Raw genomic sequence first — 17,284 nt, 5'->3', positions numbered from 1 at the left:
TCTGTCATGTAGGGGCGCTATGAGTCTGAATAGACTCAAAGTCAATGGGTTTGATTTGGTTTGGTGCTGAGCCATCCTCATGATCACTGGCATTGTCGGTCCATCATTGACTTCCAACCTAGAGGGCTTATCTTCCAGCACTATATCAGACAGTATTCTCCTGTGATCCATAGGGTTTTCATAGGCTAATTTTCAGAAGTAGATCGCCCTGCCTTTCTTTCTCATCTGTGTTAGTCTAGAAGATCTGCTAAACCCGTCTACCGTGAGTGACCCTGCTGGTATTTGAAATATCAGTGGCAAAGCTTCCAGCATCATAGCAACAAACAAGCCACTTCAGTACAACATACTGACAGATACGTGGTGGACTTACTCATTGTCGTTGTTAGTTGCGGTTGAATGGCTTCCAGCTCATGGTGTTAAATCATACTGTATATATGATTAAAGCATTAAATAATACTCCATATGTACTTGTTGTCATTAGGTGCCGTCAAGTTGGTTCCGACTCATAGCCACTCTGTGCACAACAGAACGAAACACTTCCTAGCCATGTGCCATTCTCACAGTTGTTGTTATGCTTAAGTCCGTTGTTGCAGCCACTGTGTCACTTTATCTCGTTGAGGGTCTTCCTCCTTTTTGCTGACAACTTAGCACATAATAAGTGGTCGGTAAATATTGCTTATTAATAAGCAAACTTAACTCGTGAAATACTGGCTTTGCATTAAATTGTTTTTATAGAACAATTCGTTTTGGTATAAGATTTGTGGTAGGGTGAAATTAACAAATATCTCTCTTCTGCTTAGAATCTAATACCTTTTTAGAGACATACCTATTGTGGAAAATAAGAGATCACAAAAATTCCTGTATTTCTATAATTGTTGTAATGTAATATCCTTAAAATTATCCTATTACGAAAATCTGTCACCAGATTTTATTTTAATTAGTCCTTTGAAAAACTATCAACATGTTTTTGTCCTTTTTTAGACCGAACACCTAGATTCTATGGCATATAAAAACATTATATTTAATGTAGTAAAGATCTCTGGCCTTCCATAATTTATTTTTGGACACACTTGGATCAGTTCCCACCATTGGAGAAAGAGTGGAAATGGATCTCTCATCGGAGCTATTTATAAGCTTGTTGCTCTCAAGCTTTAAAACTGGTGATGAAGAAACAAGGGCAAAATATCTTTCCCTTCTGTCTTGTTTCTAAGGACAGGTTTTAAGAATTAAAATGTAATCCTACCCATTAGGCATTATAGTGGTAAAAAATTGAGCCATTTGTATGACTTGTTATTTGATTTTTTTACTAGAAGTGTTTCCTCTTGCTACTCTTTAGAGTTACGTAAGTAGGTAATAAGATTGCTGGCTGTAGAATTTATTGGCATAAAAGAGAGTTCCGATACCTTCCAACATGGAGTACTCTGACTTCATCCCACAAACTTAATAAAACAAACTTAATAGCTGACATTAATGTAGGACTTCATCTAACAAAGCACTTTTTTTTTTTTTTTGGTTACTCGTCATTTATTGAATGCCTAAAATGTGCTAGGTCCCCAAACAGGACCTTTATATACATTATCTTATTTAATTTTTACAGCTTTATGAGAGGTATTATACCCATTTTGTAGTTAACAAAACAGGCTCAAGAGTTTAAATAACTTTTATAGCTACATAATATGCGGCAGAGCTAAGATTCTAAGTGGGGTCTGCCTCTTACACTGTACCATGTATCATTTATGCCACATTGCATTTCCAACCTGAATCTTATCACAAATACCTTTTTTGTTTTGAAGAATTTACATATTGGTGGAAGAAAAAAAGACCGTACCAAGATGTTAATAGTGGTTATCACTAATAAAGTGTTTATGGGTAATTTAACTTTTTTCTTTGTGTTTATCTGTGTTTTCTTCAAAAATGGACATGTAGTATTTTGTAATAAACATTTTTTATGTTATATATTGAACTTACAGTAATTGAGAGATCGCTTATTTTTAAATTTATTGTTGCTTCTTTCTAGATCAGTTGGCCTTATTTCCTCAGTGGAAATCTAATCACTATGATGTGGTAGTTGGTGTGTTGTCAGCTCGCAATAACCATGAACTTCGAAATGTGATACGAAGCACCTGGTTGAAGCATTCGATACAGCATCCAACATTAAGTCAACGGTAGGTTTTCTGAGTTGGCACCTTGCATAGTTTCTTGAAATAAGAATTCTGAGAAGCCTTATCTTAGATAGTCAGAGATGTTAATTCAGATGTGTGACCTCCTTTCCTGGGAGAAATGGCTATTTTATTTTGCTTTTCTTCCTTATAGTTGAGTCCAAAAGTAAATTTAACCAAGATTTTAAGGCAAAAGATAGAGGAGAGTATAGTCACTGGTTAACATACCTAGTGTTTATAGATACCTAATTTTGTTGTTGTTGTTGTTTAGATTCAGAATAGCAATTCTAAAAAGGTTTTATTCCAAAATAGTTCTCTGTTGAGATTTTCACTAACTTCACAGAAATGCACTTAATTTTTTCCATTACTGTAGTATTTTTTCAGTTGTGCGATCTGTAGGGGAATATGGCAATTCTGGACCCTCATTCTTTCACAGCAACCATTCGCCTCACACAGGTGACAGGAGGCACTTTTGTGACCGAGTAGATACACAAACAGATAGCGGTCGTAAATTTTCTCGTCACTAGTAATAAACATTATGTTATAGATTTCCTGTCTTTCTCATAGCAGCTTTCATTCCTTTTCAAGATAAGTTTCTTTAGTTCATGATTGTAATGATAATAAAACTTATTAACCAGCAAATGAGGTAAGGCCTCAGAATCATCACCACCCTGCAAAACCTGAATTTCCTATAGTTTTTCCCATTTCAGAAAATAATGACTCCTCTCTACCAAAAACCTTGCTGTCATCGTGACTCTTTCTCACATCCCACATCCAAACCATTGGCATATTTTCTTAGTGCTACCTTTACATCATATTTGGAATTCAACCTCTCAAAACCTTTACAGCTACCATCACCTAGATTGTTTTAGAAGCCACCTTATCTGAACTTCCTGCTTCCACCATTGTCCTCCTGCATTTTGTTTTCATTCTAACAGCCAGAGTGATCTTTTTAAAATTAATCAGATTATGTCAGTTCTCTGCTTGTACTCTCCTTATAGTTGAGGGTATAAGCAGAGAATTACTCAGAGTGAAATCCTAAGTCCTTTTTGTGGTCCTTGACCTCATCTACATCTGATTCCCCTCACTGATCTGTTCTAGCTACACTAGTCACATTACTGTGGTTTAATATGCTGAATGGGCTCCTGCCTCAGGGCCTTTGTACTTGCTGTTGCCCTTGCGTGGACCACTCTTCCATTGGATCTTCTCACAGCTCACTTCCTTCAGGCCTGTGCTCAGGTATTACCTTAGCAGACAGACCCATATGAAATAGCACTCCACCCTTACTGCATCTGTATCTTTCCTTATTTGACATTGTTTTTCTTTGTAACACTTGTCACCAATTAACATATTTATTTTATTTGTTTTTGTGTTTATAAATTGTCTTTCTCCACTAGAAAGTAAGTTTCCTGAGAGTAGGGGCTTCAGGATTTCTTTTTGTTGATATATTTTCAGTACCTAGGACAGAGTCTGGCATAGAGTAAAGCACTCAGTAGGTGTTGAGTGAATGACTCAGAACTAAGTGTAATGAATAACATTAACAGTCAGATATTGCTTTAATTTTAGTAAGCTTGGTGGGTTGTTTTATGAAACTGATGGGATATTTGTATAAAAATAGGCATTAGCCAAAAACTTCTTCCTGGGGCAGAGTAATTTTGTGGCTCTAGTAAGAGGGATAGAGGGAGGGGATAGGACTGTGAGAGGCAAAGTCAAGGACTGCTGAGGGACTGAAGTAAAGCGGTGACCTTATAAGAGAATAAGGTAATTGAATGTGGAAAAAGGAAGAGTAGTCTAGGATGATTGCTAGCTTTCTCACTTGGGTAATAGTGGAATCATCAGTCAAGACCAAAAAAAATACTAGATGAGATGAACAGGTTTCATGGGAAAGAAGCTCAGTGGTGGATATGCTGAGCTTGAGATACCTGTGCTGGTAAATATTTACCAACTGGCTTTCTGGAAAGTATGTTTATATGTATGTATATGTGTGTTAGAAATTTATAAAAGATGTATAGAACACCATTGCCAAATAATAATAAAATATATGATACTCTTTACTGTAAATTCCAGATAGCCAATTGATTCTCAGAAAGTCAGTGCTGTTTGCCAGACTTTTTTTTTTTAATAATTTTTGTTGTGCTTTAAGTGAAAGTTTACAAATCAAGTCATCCTGTCACATATAAGCTTATATACACCTTACTACATATTCCCATTTACTCTCCCCCTGATGAGTCAGCCCTCTCCCTCCTTCCAGTCTCTCCTTTCGTGACTGTTTTGCCAGTTTCTAACCCTTTCTACCCTCCCATCTCCCCTCCAGACAGGAGATGCCAATACAGCCTCAAGTGTCCACCTGATACAAGTAGCTCACTCTTCATCAGCATCTCTCTCCAACCCATTGTCCAGTCCCTTCCATGTCTGATGAGTAGTCTTCAGGAATGGTTCCTGTCATGTTGCCAGACTTTTATATCTATAACCAACGTATGGTTGCAATTGACGAAAGAGTATAGTTTTGACATAAATGTTATCTTTAAGTTAAAGAGTAAAACTAAAGTGACAGCTAAAATATATGTTAGAACTTTGCCCTTAGTCAACAAAGTGACTTCTTTGCTGAATTAGATAATGCTTTTCAAACACTGAAAGAATATTTCTTTAATTTTTTTATGCTATTCACAGTGTAATGGCTACAGACAAGTCACATTTTTTAAAGTTCAACCTACCTGTTAATATTTTCTCTATCACTTTCTTGACTCTGGACAATCAACAAAACAGTCAAGCCCTCATGTGTAGCATCTACCAATTTCCATGGTGTAGTTTTTCCACCAGGGCCAAATGCAAGTAATTGACGTGACGCCACTGAGCACACAGCTGGGGAAAGATGCACAGTAGCACACCATTGTAATATTTCCACCATACAGATATAAATAACCTCAAGAGCATAGATAATAGTAAAATGTAGCAAAATAATTAGGAAATGTTTAATTTTCAGCATTGATTTCCTTTGTTTTCCATAAGATGCATGTAGTTGTAAGTTTACGTAAGTTTTAATAAACAAAAAAAACCAAACCCAGTGCTGTCAAGTCAATTCCGACTCGTAGCAACCCTATAGGACAGAGTAGAACTGCCCCATAGAGTTTCCAAAGAGCACCTGGCGGATTCGAACTGCCGACCCTTTGGTTAGCAGCCGTAGCACTTAACCACTACGCCACCAGGGTTTCTAAGCTTAATAATGGCTGTGTTTAATAACCAGCTCACAAAATTTTCTAAAAATGTGACATTTGGCTCTCATGAGCCAGTACTAGGAGTACACAACTGCCTTTGGGTCGTCTAGTTGTAAATGACCAGTGAATTTATGGATTTTTTAATTAGAAGATGGATCCAAACTGAAGATACTAATTCAGGAAACATTAACATGTAGGTGCTAGTTGAAGCCTTGGGAATAAATAATCTTGTCCAGGGGAGCGAGTGAGTAGAGTGAGAAGAGATTGGAGGACAAAGCCTTGGGGTAATATCTACCTTTACTGGACAAGCTGGGAAGAAGAGCCAGTGAAGCAGACTCAGCAGGGTCACATAAAGAAGGGAAGAAAGCATTTTAAGAACAGCAGTGTTGAGCCATAGAGAGAAGTCAGTCAAGTAGGTCATGGTTGAAGAGTGTCTTTTGAATTTAGCAGCAGCAGATCATTGGTTACATAGATGGTAGATGTCTTAGTGGAAGTGGCAGGTGTTGAAGCTAAACTTCCGTTTTATAATATGAGTAGGAAGTGAGAAACTGGAGGCTGAAATTTTAATTTTTTGTAGGACCTCATTGTAAAGGAAATGGTGGGGGCAAGGAAGGATGGTAAAAAAGGTAGCTAGAAATTGGCATAAGGACTTCATATTTATATTGTGCACAGAAAAAGCCGTGGCTTACAGGGGTGACCAGAGAAGAGGGAACCTCCTCTTGGGTAGAAAAGCTAATCTTGAGCAGAAGGGACACCTTCTGAAATAGGAGAAAGCAAGTAAGCGAGAGTGTAGAAAGTTGGTTTGTAGGTATGGGCATGAGAATTTCACTTTACTGTAGTTTGCAGTATGAGCATTTGCTGGTAGCCAGACCAAACGTAATCATACTTGCTTTAATATAGTATTGCAGTGGAGGACTTACGCACAAGTCACTTGGTAGTTAGCAGCTTTTGGTTTGCCTGTTCGACTTTTTGCTAGACTAGAAGAGTAAAGCTAGAGAATTAATTCTAATAAATACTTGTGTCTCAAAGTAAAAGCCTGAAATGGGCGTCAGGAAACGTTCATGTGCAAGGTGAAGATCAATAACTGATGTTAATGCCAACACATCTCTCAGTGTGCTTGTAAAGTTCATAATAGGTGCTCATGGCTGTGCGGTGCCTGTGGAAGACAGGGAAGATCCCTACTCCTGCAGACTACTCAACATCACGAATCCAGGTAAGGCTTCCTTTTCCTCAGCCCTGAGACTGTCATAGACAATTCCGATGTTGAGGAAAAGTTGCTAAATTGAATAGTATGGAGTCTATTTTTAGCAGATTAAAATGGATCCTTCGTCAAAACTTCTCTTTCTCCCTTTTTGTCGTATTCACTAATAATTCAGGGTATCTGTGGAGATTCTTTAGAGATAATAGAATTTCAGGATCCAGGAGAGTTTATTTTTCAGTATGATTCAAAAACATCTGGAAACTCCTTATGCATAGATAAAATCCTGAAACAGTTGAATTTTGAATTTCTGGAAAACTACTGATTTCACCAGCCTGCTAAATTATGATAGCCTTGATACAAATAATGTGAATCGACTTCATTTTAGAATTATTGCTTAACCTTCTGCATTAGAAAAAAATAGTAAAAAGAATTAAAAATACAAGTAATACTTCTTACTTTTTAGAATTAAAAATTTGAGGAGGCCCGGAGAGTGTGGCCCCTGGACACCCTTATAACTCAGTAATGAAGTCACTTCTGAAGTTTGCGCTTCAGCCAAAGGTTAGACAGGCCCATAAAAGAAAATGGGACTAAATGGGCACACCAGTCCAGGGGCAAGGGTAAGAAGGCAGAAGGGAGGAGGGGACTAGAAAGCTGGTAACAGGGAACTCACGGTCGAGAAGGAGGAAAAGTTTCCTTTAGCTTTCGCTGGAGTCCCAGAGGGATCAGGAACCTCATAAGATGTGACGTTACTGATGGTGTAAAAGTTGCCCAGAGCATGTTACATTAAAAAACAAAACAATAAAATACACCCTTAAATTAACCAGACCTTCAGTGGTGAATTTCTGTTTATGGTGATGGGAAATTTAGCAACACTTATGGTGATGGTTGTACAACATGGTTAATGTAATTGATATCACTAAATTGTACACCAAAAAGTATTGAATTATATGTCATGTTGCATGTATTTTTACAACAATGAAAGAAATTAACCAGACTTTATTTTTTTAAGCGCTATTATAAATGGTAAAGAAGTGGCTCTTTCCATTAGTAGAGGATCTTCATATATGTAATACCCAGGTCACAAGTTTGAAAATAAATATGCAAATTAATGTTGAACCTAATTTTATCTTTTTAATGATTAAAACAGCATTTTAGGTTACTTTTGTACCTTAACATTTTTATGAGCATTAATCATCATGATACTTATGGACTCTGTGTAGAAGTTTTGATTAATAACATTATCAAGTAGCAGAATTTCCTATGCACAGGTAGCTTGAAGTTCATGATACATTTTTATAGATGGAAAATATCTAGTTATGTTACATTGTGCTTTTACCCATTGCCTTTAATAGGCATGTTCCCACTTAAGGTATTTTTTATGTACAGAGTATACTAAAAAGCTTTTGTTGTCATTCAGTATGTTTGGAGTCTAGACTCTTTGGCCAGTGCTTGCCCAGCCCGTGGCAAAATCTGTGTCCTCCTTTTTTTCGCCTTCTCCTCTTGTTTATAATTAGGCAGGAGCTGTCTATTCTGCTTAGTCACATTTTACTGAGCATCTATTAAATGTAAAATACAATAGTCTTCTAGGAACTCTAAGTGTGGAGCTGAATGATCCTCTAGGGTTTAGGAAGAAAGCAGAATTTCTAGTTGTCTGAAAATAAGAAAACGTGATCTTTATTAATACTGAATATGTACATTATATGTGTAATATGTATGTATACCTTGTAAATCTATGGGTGCATGCACAGACATTTTTAACTGATGGGGTTGTGTGATCAGCAGAGTTTGGAGACCACGGCTGTAAAAGATACAAAGAATACTGATATAATCTTTTGGGTTTTTATATTATTTCTCTAAGTGGCACTCATATGCTTTGCCATATTAAATGCTCCCATCTAATCTATCCTGATTTATTTACAGTAAGTGAAAATATATATTATTCAAAACGGCCTATTTTGGCTACTGATTAGGTAGCTTTAGAGGAGTGAAGAGAGCACCAAATTTGGGGTTGGTAGACCTGGGCTTGATTCTTGGCCATGCCACTTTCTATCTGATTTTGGCTAAGTTACTTAACAAATTACTTGGGCTTCAGCTTCTTAATCTGTAAACTGGATAATACCACAACCACACAGGATATTTGTGAAGATGTAAATGTGATGGGACATGGCACATGGTGACCAAAAAACCAAACTTGTTGTGGTGAGTCCACCCCAACTCACAGAGACCACGGTCTAGGAGTAGAACTGTGCTCCGTCGGGTTTTCAGTGGCCGAGCTTTCAGAAGTAAATCATCAGGCTTTTCTTCTGAGGCTCTCCTGGGTGTAGGTGGTCAGATGCTTGACGGGCGTGGTGTGCTTTTATCAATATTGTACAGCAAGAGATTTTCAGTGTTATTTGAAGTGACTTTGGTTACTTTTATACTGTGATAATTGCTCCAAACCCATTGCCATCCAGTTAATTCTAACTCATAGCAACCCAGTAGGACAGAATAAAAGTACTCCATAGGGTTTCCAAGGAGCAGCTGGTGGATTTGAACTGCTGACCTTTTGGGTTAGGAGCCAAGTTCTTAACCGCTACGCCACCAGGGCTCCGATAATTGCTCCAGCATATCACAAATGGTTTTAATTGCCTAACAAGAGGTGGAGTGTTTGGAATTTGCAGAGCAAGGCCAAATTTGCTGATTACTTATGACTGCAATCAGTCATGTTTTTAATATCCCTGTTTATCCAGCCTTTCCAAATAGTTGTCTTCCAATTGACTTTAAATTTAATATTCCCCTGTGGTGTTTATACATACATATGCACACGTGTATGCATGCTTTTTAAAAAAGTAATCAAATAATTTGCTTAGATGTGGCTGAAAACTTATTAACTTTCAAAATAAGTTTATTTCTAGAAGCAGCCATATTTTTGAAGCTTTTTTTTTTTTATATTCCTGCCTCTGTGAAAGAATTGTATAACAAGTAGTTATCTAGATTTTGCTACCAAACACACTTCATAACTTGGTATCAGTAAAATAAAAGATTATATTTGTTTGATTATGTACAACGCCCTTTCTCGTTACTTCCGTAGTTTTGAATCAGGAAATTGAGGCATTCAGTCTTTCTGAAGATACTTCACCAGGGCTCTCTGAGGACCAAGTGGTCAGTGTGAGCTTCCGAGTTCTCTACCCAATTGTTATTACCAGCCTGGGAGTGTTCTATGATGCCAGCGATGCGAGTTTCCAGAGGAACATCACTGTCAAGCTCTATCAGGCAGAGCAGGAGGTATGTGTTTCCCTTGTTTTTCAAAAATAACAGCTTTTTCCTCACTGTACATAGTAGGCTGGGAGATTATATAATTCTGCCTGATTGGGAGATTTCTATCTTTCTTCCCTTATTGATTGCATACATTACAGTGTAATATGTTACAGTGCAGGTTTGGGGAGAGAATACCTATGCATAAATGTGTTCTGTCTAGAAAAGAGTTGGACTAGATTAGAAGTTGCCAACCTAAAATCCTCTTAAGCCTAAGGAATGTGTATAAAAATTTTGGGACTCTTAGGACTTAGTGAATATTTGTTTCTTCCAACCCTAAAAATCTATCACTGTACAAGGCTAACAGTCAGTCCTGACTCATAGCGACCCAATGTACAACAAAATGAAACACTGCCTAGTCCTGCGCCATCCTCATAATCACTGTTGTGCTTGAGCTCATTGTAGACACTGCATCAGTCCATCTCGTCAAGGGTCTTCCTCTTTTTTGCTGACCCTCTACTTTACCAAGCATGATATCCTTCTCCAGGGACTGGTCGCTCCTAATAACATTTCCAAAGTTGTTACTGTTGTTAGGTGCCGTCGAGTTGGTTCTGACTCTTAGCGACCATATGCACAACAGAACGAAACACTGCCTGGTCTTGCACCATCCTTAAACGATCGTTGTTACGCTTGACCCCATTGTCACAGCCACCACGTCAGTCCATCTCATTGAGTGTCTTCCTCTTTTCCGCTGACCCTGTACTTTGCCAGGCATGATGTCCTTCTCCAGAGACTGATCCCTCCTGACAACATGTCCAAAGTATGTAAGATGCAGTCTTGCCATCCTTGCTTATAAGAAGCATCCTGATTGTACTTCTTCCAAGACAGATTTATTCATTCTCCTGGCAGTCCATGGTATATTCAATATTATTTGCCAACACCGCAATTCAAAGGCATCAATTCTTCTTCGGTCTTCCTTATTCATTGTCCAGCTTTCACATGCGTATGATGCAATTGAAAATAGCATGGCTTGGATCAGGCTCACCTTAGTCTTCAAGGTGACATCTTTGCTCTTGAACACTTTAAAGAGGTCCTTTGCAGCAGATTTACCCGATGCAATGCGTCTTTTGATTTCTTGACTGCTGCTTCCATGGCTGTTGATTGTGGATCCAAGTAAAATGAAATCCTTGACAATTTCAGCCTTTTCTCTATTATGATGTTGCTTACTGGTCCAGTTGTGAGGATTTTCGTTTTCTTTATGTTGAGGTGCAATCTATACTGAAGGCAGTGGTCTTTGATCTTCATTAGTAAGTGCTTCAAGTCCTCTTCACTTTCAGCAAGCAAGGTTCTGTCACCTGCATATTGCAGATTGTTAATGAGTCTTCCTCCAGTCCTGGTGCCCCGTTCTTCTTCATGTAGTCCAACTTCTCGGATTATTTGCTCAGCATACAGATTGAGTAAGTATGTTGAGAGGATGCAACTTTAATGTACACCTTTTTCAATTTTTTTTTTTAGTAAGGATGTGGGAGGGGGGAACGTTGCAGTCAAGTTGATTCAGACTCATAGTGACCCTACAGGACAGAGTAGAACTACCCCATATGGTTTCCAAGGAACGGCTGGTGGATTCAAACTGCCAGTCTTTTGATTACCAGCCAAGCTCTTAACCACTGCGCCACCAGGGCTCAAACTAAGGGTATAACCAAACAGAACCTGTTGTCATCAAGCTGATTCTGACTCATAGCGACCCTACAGGACAGAGTAGAACTGCCCCATGGGATTTCTGGGGAGCACCTGGTGGATTCGAACCGCTGACCTTTTGGTTAGCAGCCATAGCTCTTAACCACTACACCACCAGGGTTTCCAAATAAGGATATAGAGGGAATAAAAGTTTAAAACTACTGAGAGTACTCTGTTCTTGATATTTGGAGAGACTCTATTAGGTATACCTGAAGGAATTGTTTTGAAAAGATCTGTTTCTGGATTTTAAACGTACAGAAAACTTTAAAGAATCGTACAGTGAATTGCCAATGTCTACCAATTAGATTCTGTAGTAGTTAACGTTTTGCTGAATTTGCTTTATCTAGTACTTACACACATACATATATAAAAATTCATCTATTTATCCTTTTTTTATGTATTTCAAAGTAAGTTGTAGGCATCAGAACACTTTAACCTAAGACAGTTCATTATTAACTACACGTTATTATTTATAGGTTTTTTTAAAATACAGTGAAATGTGCATTCAGTCAGTTTTTTAAAATGCATAAGCCTGTGTAAGCCATACTTCTATTAAGATACAAAACAGATCGCTCTAGAAAGTTTTTTCATGTTCCTTCAAGGGAAATTCTTACCCCATCCCACAGAGGCAGCCATGGTTGTGATTTTTTTTTTTTAACCATAGACTAGTTTTGCTTGTTCTGAGACTTTGTATATAAATGGAATCATACAGTAAGTACTCTTTTTGTGTAAGGCTTCTTTCATTCAGCATAATGTTTTTGAGACTCATTTATGTGTTGTGTGTATCAGTAAATTTTTCCTTTTTGTTTCTTCAGTTGCTGAGTGACATTCCAGCAGTATATGATAGTTTATCCACTCTGTTATGAGTACATGGACTATTTCCAAGGTTTTTACCCTTTATTCTGTTAGTGTGGTAAATTACAATGATTGGTGTTGGAATATTAAGCCAATTTCCTAATTCTGGGATAACCCGTCTTGGTCATGACATGTTGTCTTTTTTACACATAGCTAAAAAATTATTTTTCTTGTAGACAGCATATCGAGTCTCCTTTTTATCCATTCTCAGAATTTTTACTTTTTACACAGAGTGTTTATTTCATTTACATTAAATACAATTATCAGTGTGGCTGGATTTCAGCTTTTCAGTTTACTATTTGTTTTCTTCTTGTTCCATCCTTTTTCGTTCCTCTGTTCCTCTTTTCTACCTTCTTTTAGGTTAATTGAATTCCATTTTAATTTTTTTATAGTCTTTTTATCTATAGCTCTTTGTACTGTTATTTTGTGTGTGCGTGGTTGACATCAGGATTACAATATGCATCCTGAACTTTTCAGTCTTCTAAAAGTTAATATTTACTCTTTTCTGTAAAATATAAAAACTTCGTAACTATATAGTTCCATTTACCATCTCCCAGCTTTTTTGCTCCAGTTGTCATGTACAGTAATTACATCTGTGTACACTATAAATCCCACAACATGTTGTTAGAATTTTTGCTTTAAACAGCCAGATGTATGTAAAAGAAATTTAGATAGAAAAAAAAAAATGCCCACGTAGTTATCATTTCTGGTGCTCTTCATGACTTTCCAAAGATCCAAGCTTCCATCTGATATCATTTTCTTTCAGCTCAAAGAATATCCATTAACATTTCTTATAGTGCAAACTTACTCGTGATGAATTTGCTCAGTTTTCATTTTTCTGGGAATGTTTTTGTTTTTCCTTTATTTTTTTTATTTTTGTGAAATCTTTTCTGGACATAGAATTCTCGGCTGGCTTTTTTTTTTTCTGTTCAGTATTTTAAAGATGTTATTCTAGTGTCTTCTGGCCTCCATTGCTTCTGAAGAGAAGTTAGTCATCCTTATACCATATTGTTGTTCCCATGTATGGTGTATATAATATGTTTTGTTTTGGGTTTATTTTCTGACTGCTCTTAAGATTTTCTTCTTTATATTTGGTTTTAAACAATTCGGTTGTGTTGTACCTTGGTATGGTTTTTCTTTATTCTGCTCATGGTTTGCCAAATTTCTTGAATCTGTAAATTTACGTCTTTTGCCAAATTTGGGAACTTTTCAGCTATCATTTCTTGAAAACATTTTTCTTCCCGCTTCTCTCCACCCCTGGGATTCCAGTTACATGTATGTTAGATCTTTTAGTATTGTCCCAGTTCACTGAACTGTGTTCTTTTTTTTTCAGTGTTTTTCCTCTCTTTTTCTGATTTAGATAATTTTAACTAATCTGTGTTCAAGTTCATTGACTCATCTGCCTACACTTTTAAGCATATCTAGTGAATTTTTTATTTTAGATACTGTATTCTTTATTTCTAGAATTTTCATTTAGTTCTTTTTTATAGTTTCTCTCTAACATTTCCTATGTGATCATTCATTATGAGCCTGTTGCTCTTCAGCCTTGGCCGTAGTTATAATAACAGCTTTAAGATCCTTGTCTGCTTTTCCAGCATTTGTGTCATCTTGTATTCTGTCTTTATTGATTATCATCTTTTTTTTTGAGTATGGTTAACATTTTTCTTTCTTATCTTATGTCTAGTAACTTTGGGTTGTATCCTAGATATTGCAAATAATTCGTTGTGGGCACTCTGGACTTTATTATATTCTTCTGAAGAGTATTGATTGTTTTCGTTTTAGGAGACAATTAAATTAGCTGAATACAGATACTAAACTCTCTTCCTCTTGCGATAGGCAGCAGCTGAAATCTTTAGTCGGTTCTTTTGCCCTTAGATGGGCTGCTTAGATTTTGCCTTGAGTGATTATTTCACGAGTCACCCATAGAGTTGAAGAGAGTTTATGTGAAGCGTTTAGGACTCTCCCTCTGTGATCCTTTCCTTTCAGAAGGTTTTCCTCCTCACTTTTTAGCTGCTGTATTTGCCCCGGTTCTTTCCTCTGATTTTTCAACTAGAAAGACTTTAGGTTTTTATCCAAGTTTTAGTTACCCCTTGAGGTCTACCTTTAGGCAAAAAAAAAAAAAAATCCGTTAAATAAATAAATGTCTCCAGTGTTTTCCCTTCTTATATAAGTGTTGATTTTCCTCTCTTTTCTGCCTACTTTGTTTATATTCCAGTGCCTCAGATAGTTGTCTTTTATATTTTGTCCAGAGTTCCTAATTGTTATCTACAGGAGAATCTGTCCACTTTTCTAAGACATCTTTAAAAATGTCTTTGTATTATTGTTAATGCTGATTGTTGTCATATAGCAACAGATAGAATGTTAGCTAGTCCCCAATAAATACACAAATCAATTTGATTAAATTTCTTTTTGTAGCTTCTTCTGTTCTTGCTTTTTCTAAAGAATACTGCATAGTTGGTTAATGTGCTCGTTGGCATAAATATAAGAGAGAAGGAATAAATCCTACTGATACTCAACCATGAAGTGCCATGTTATATTATTTTGAGTATCGTTTTTGAGTCCAGCCATTATGATTGCAGTGAGAAGAGCTTTATCAAGTTAGTCAATTATAAGAGTCCATATATTATTGTGGTTAAAGGTTTCATTGATACAGTAGCTTACTTTGGTAATTGAAATAACACACCCTGGATTCCACTGTTACCCTTTTCTAGAAATTAGGATTGATCTTGAAGTTCTCAACAAACAGTTGTTTATTGTCTTAGTATATAGTCTTTTTTTTTTTTTAACTATTCATAATGTTAAAAAAAAAAAATTGCCATCGAGTATATTCCAGCTCACAGTGACCCTATGGGACAGAGTAGAACTGTCTCATAGGGTTTCTAAGGAGCAGCTGGTGGATTTGAACTGCTGACCTTTTAGTTAACAGCTGAACTTTTAACCACTATGCCACCAGGGCTCCATTAAGAGCTTAGCTGCTAACCAAGAGGTCGACAGTTCGAATCCAGCAGCAGCTACTTGGAAACCCTACAAGGCGAATCTACTCTGTCCCGTAGGGTTGCTTTGAGTCAGAATTAACTTGACAGCAATGGATTTGTTTTTTGTTTTTTTTTTTGGTTTTTGTTCATGACGTTTGAGTTATCAGTCACGAGTTTGGTTCAGATGTATAATATTCTGATCATGTTGATTTAACTTTTAGTTGCCATATTTTTATCCCAGGGAAGGGCTATTAATCTTTGTCCTCAAGGAAAGCCTAGTCTAAGGTAGACGCTTATGGGTTCACAGGTAGAGACAATGTAAGAAGGATTTCCACTGTATTGGCAAGGATTGGTGTTGATAAAAGACATCGTCCACTAAAACCTCCTTAATTCTGAACTTCTGCGTGGTCTTGATAGCTTTAGCAGAAGTTTCCTCCTTAGTAAGGTGGTATATAAGAACAGGCATGAGAATTAGGAAATGTTCTTCCCCAAAACACATGGGGGGGGGCCCAGAGAAAACAACTCAGACTTAATGAGAATCGGTCCTCCTTTATATTCCCTTTTCTGTTTTATCTATGTATTTATTTTTGAATGAGGATTCCTAAGTACTTTTGTTGCATATAGGAATCTCTGATCTTTCAGAGACTTCTTAACCATTTGGGGGTCTAATACCCCCTTAATTTGTTGACTTAATTTAACATCATTCACCTCCCTTAATGCTTTTCATTTCAAAAAAATATTTTTAAGGCTATGTGAATTATAGTTAATGATTGGGAACTTGATGACAGCTTTGGCTGTTTTAAATATCTTTGATAACCATGACAGTGCTAGAAAACCCAAGTGATGCCCAAACCGCAGTAGAGCAATGTTAGTAGCCATGGTTGGGGCCATCGATGATTAGCTGACCAAGATGTAAGATGTTTGAAAACTTGTAGCACATGCAGTATATAACCTGAAGTATTTTTTTCTTGTCTTTTTTTTTCGTTCTTTCAATTTATAGGAGGCCCTCTTCAGTGCTCGCTTTAGTCCTCCCAGCTGTGGCGTACAGGTGAACAAGCTGTGGTACAAACCTGTGGAACAGTTCATCTTACCAGAGGTACGGGATGTAGTGTTCTTCATAGGAGTGGGTATGTGCTGTCAAAGGCAGGCAGTTGATATTTTGTTATACTGGGGCAGCTGTGCTGTCCAGCATGGTAGATGAGGGTGCCAGTTATGGACATACTGAAATGTAGCACACTGCATTCATACCTCCAGAGACCTTCCTGATACGATGAAGTTTCCAAACCCACACTTTTTGAAAAGTACTGCAAGTGTCCATGGTTTACTTAGTGGAGTAGAGAACAACTGCATGACTGTTACCATGACAAAGGATAATGATAGATAGAGATTGATGGAAAGACCAGCAGCAGATATCATGTGGGTCAGTCAGTTTACTCACCGTCTCAGTCATCTAGTACTGCTAGATGTAGTAACAGGTGGGTGGCTTTAATAAACAAATTTATTTTCTCAAAGTTTAAGAGGCTGAAGTCTGAAATCAGGGCATCAACTACAGGGGAAGGCTCTCTGTTGGCTCTGGGGGAAAGTCCTTTTCTCTTTTTAGCTTCTTTTCCTCAGTTCCTTGGAGATCTTCATGTGGCCTGACATCTATCCGCCCCCCCCCCCATTTTTGCTTGTTTGCTTGCTTAACCTGCTTTATATCTCGAAAGAGATTGGCTTAAATACACCCTACACTAATACTGCCTCCTCCTTAATGTAACAAAGAAAACCCATTCCCAGATGGGATTATAACCACAGGTGTAGGGGTTAGGATTTACAACACATATTTAGGGAGTCACAGTGTTTAATCCGTAACATTTATCTAAAGAATGCAAAAGAGAAAGAAAAAAAAAAAAGTCAGTGAACAGGATA

General features: G+C 37.2%; 1 protein-coding gene across 2 annotated transcripts in view; it reads left to right on the top strand.

Annotated features, from left to right (window-relative positions):
- B3GALNT2 (beta-1,3-N-acetylgalactosaminyltransferase 2) overlaps positions 1 to 17,284 on the top strand; it is a 48,205-nt gene that overhangs the window by 7,064 nt on the left and 23,857 nt on the right. The window contains exons 1-5 of one of the 2 annotated variants that reach the window (XM_064276694.1): positions 1,567 to 1,869; positions 2,018 to 2,165; positions 6,487 to 6,587; positions 9,646 to 9,839; positions 16,377 to 16,472. In XM_064276694.1, the coding sequence (XP_064132764.1) occupies positions 1,737 to 1,869; positions 2,018 to 2,165; positions 6,487 to 6,587; positions 9,646 to 9,839; positions 16,377 to 16,472 (672 nt within the window). In that variant the 5' untranslated portion in view covers positions 1,567 to 1,736. Of the gene's footprint in view, positions 1 to 1,566; positions 1,870 to 2,017; positions 2,166 to 6,486; positions 6,588 to 9,645; positions 9,840 to 16,376; positions 16,473 to 17,284 lie in introns of those variants that run through there. The other variant, XM_003410903.4, reaches the window with a different exon arrangement.

This window comes from Loxodonta africana, chromosome 25, assembly GCF_030014295.1.
Source record: "Loxodonta africana isolate mLoxAfr1 chromosome 25, mLoxAfr1.hap2, whole genome shotgun sequence".
NCBI classification, from domain to species: domain Eukaryota; kingdom Metazoa; phylum Chordata; class Mammalia; order Proboscidea; family Elephantidae; genus Loxodonta; species Loxodonta africana.
The sequence above is the reverse complement of the archived record's forward strand: the minus strand, read 5'-3'. Positions and strand labels throughout refer to the sequence as shown.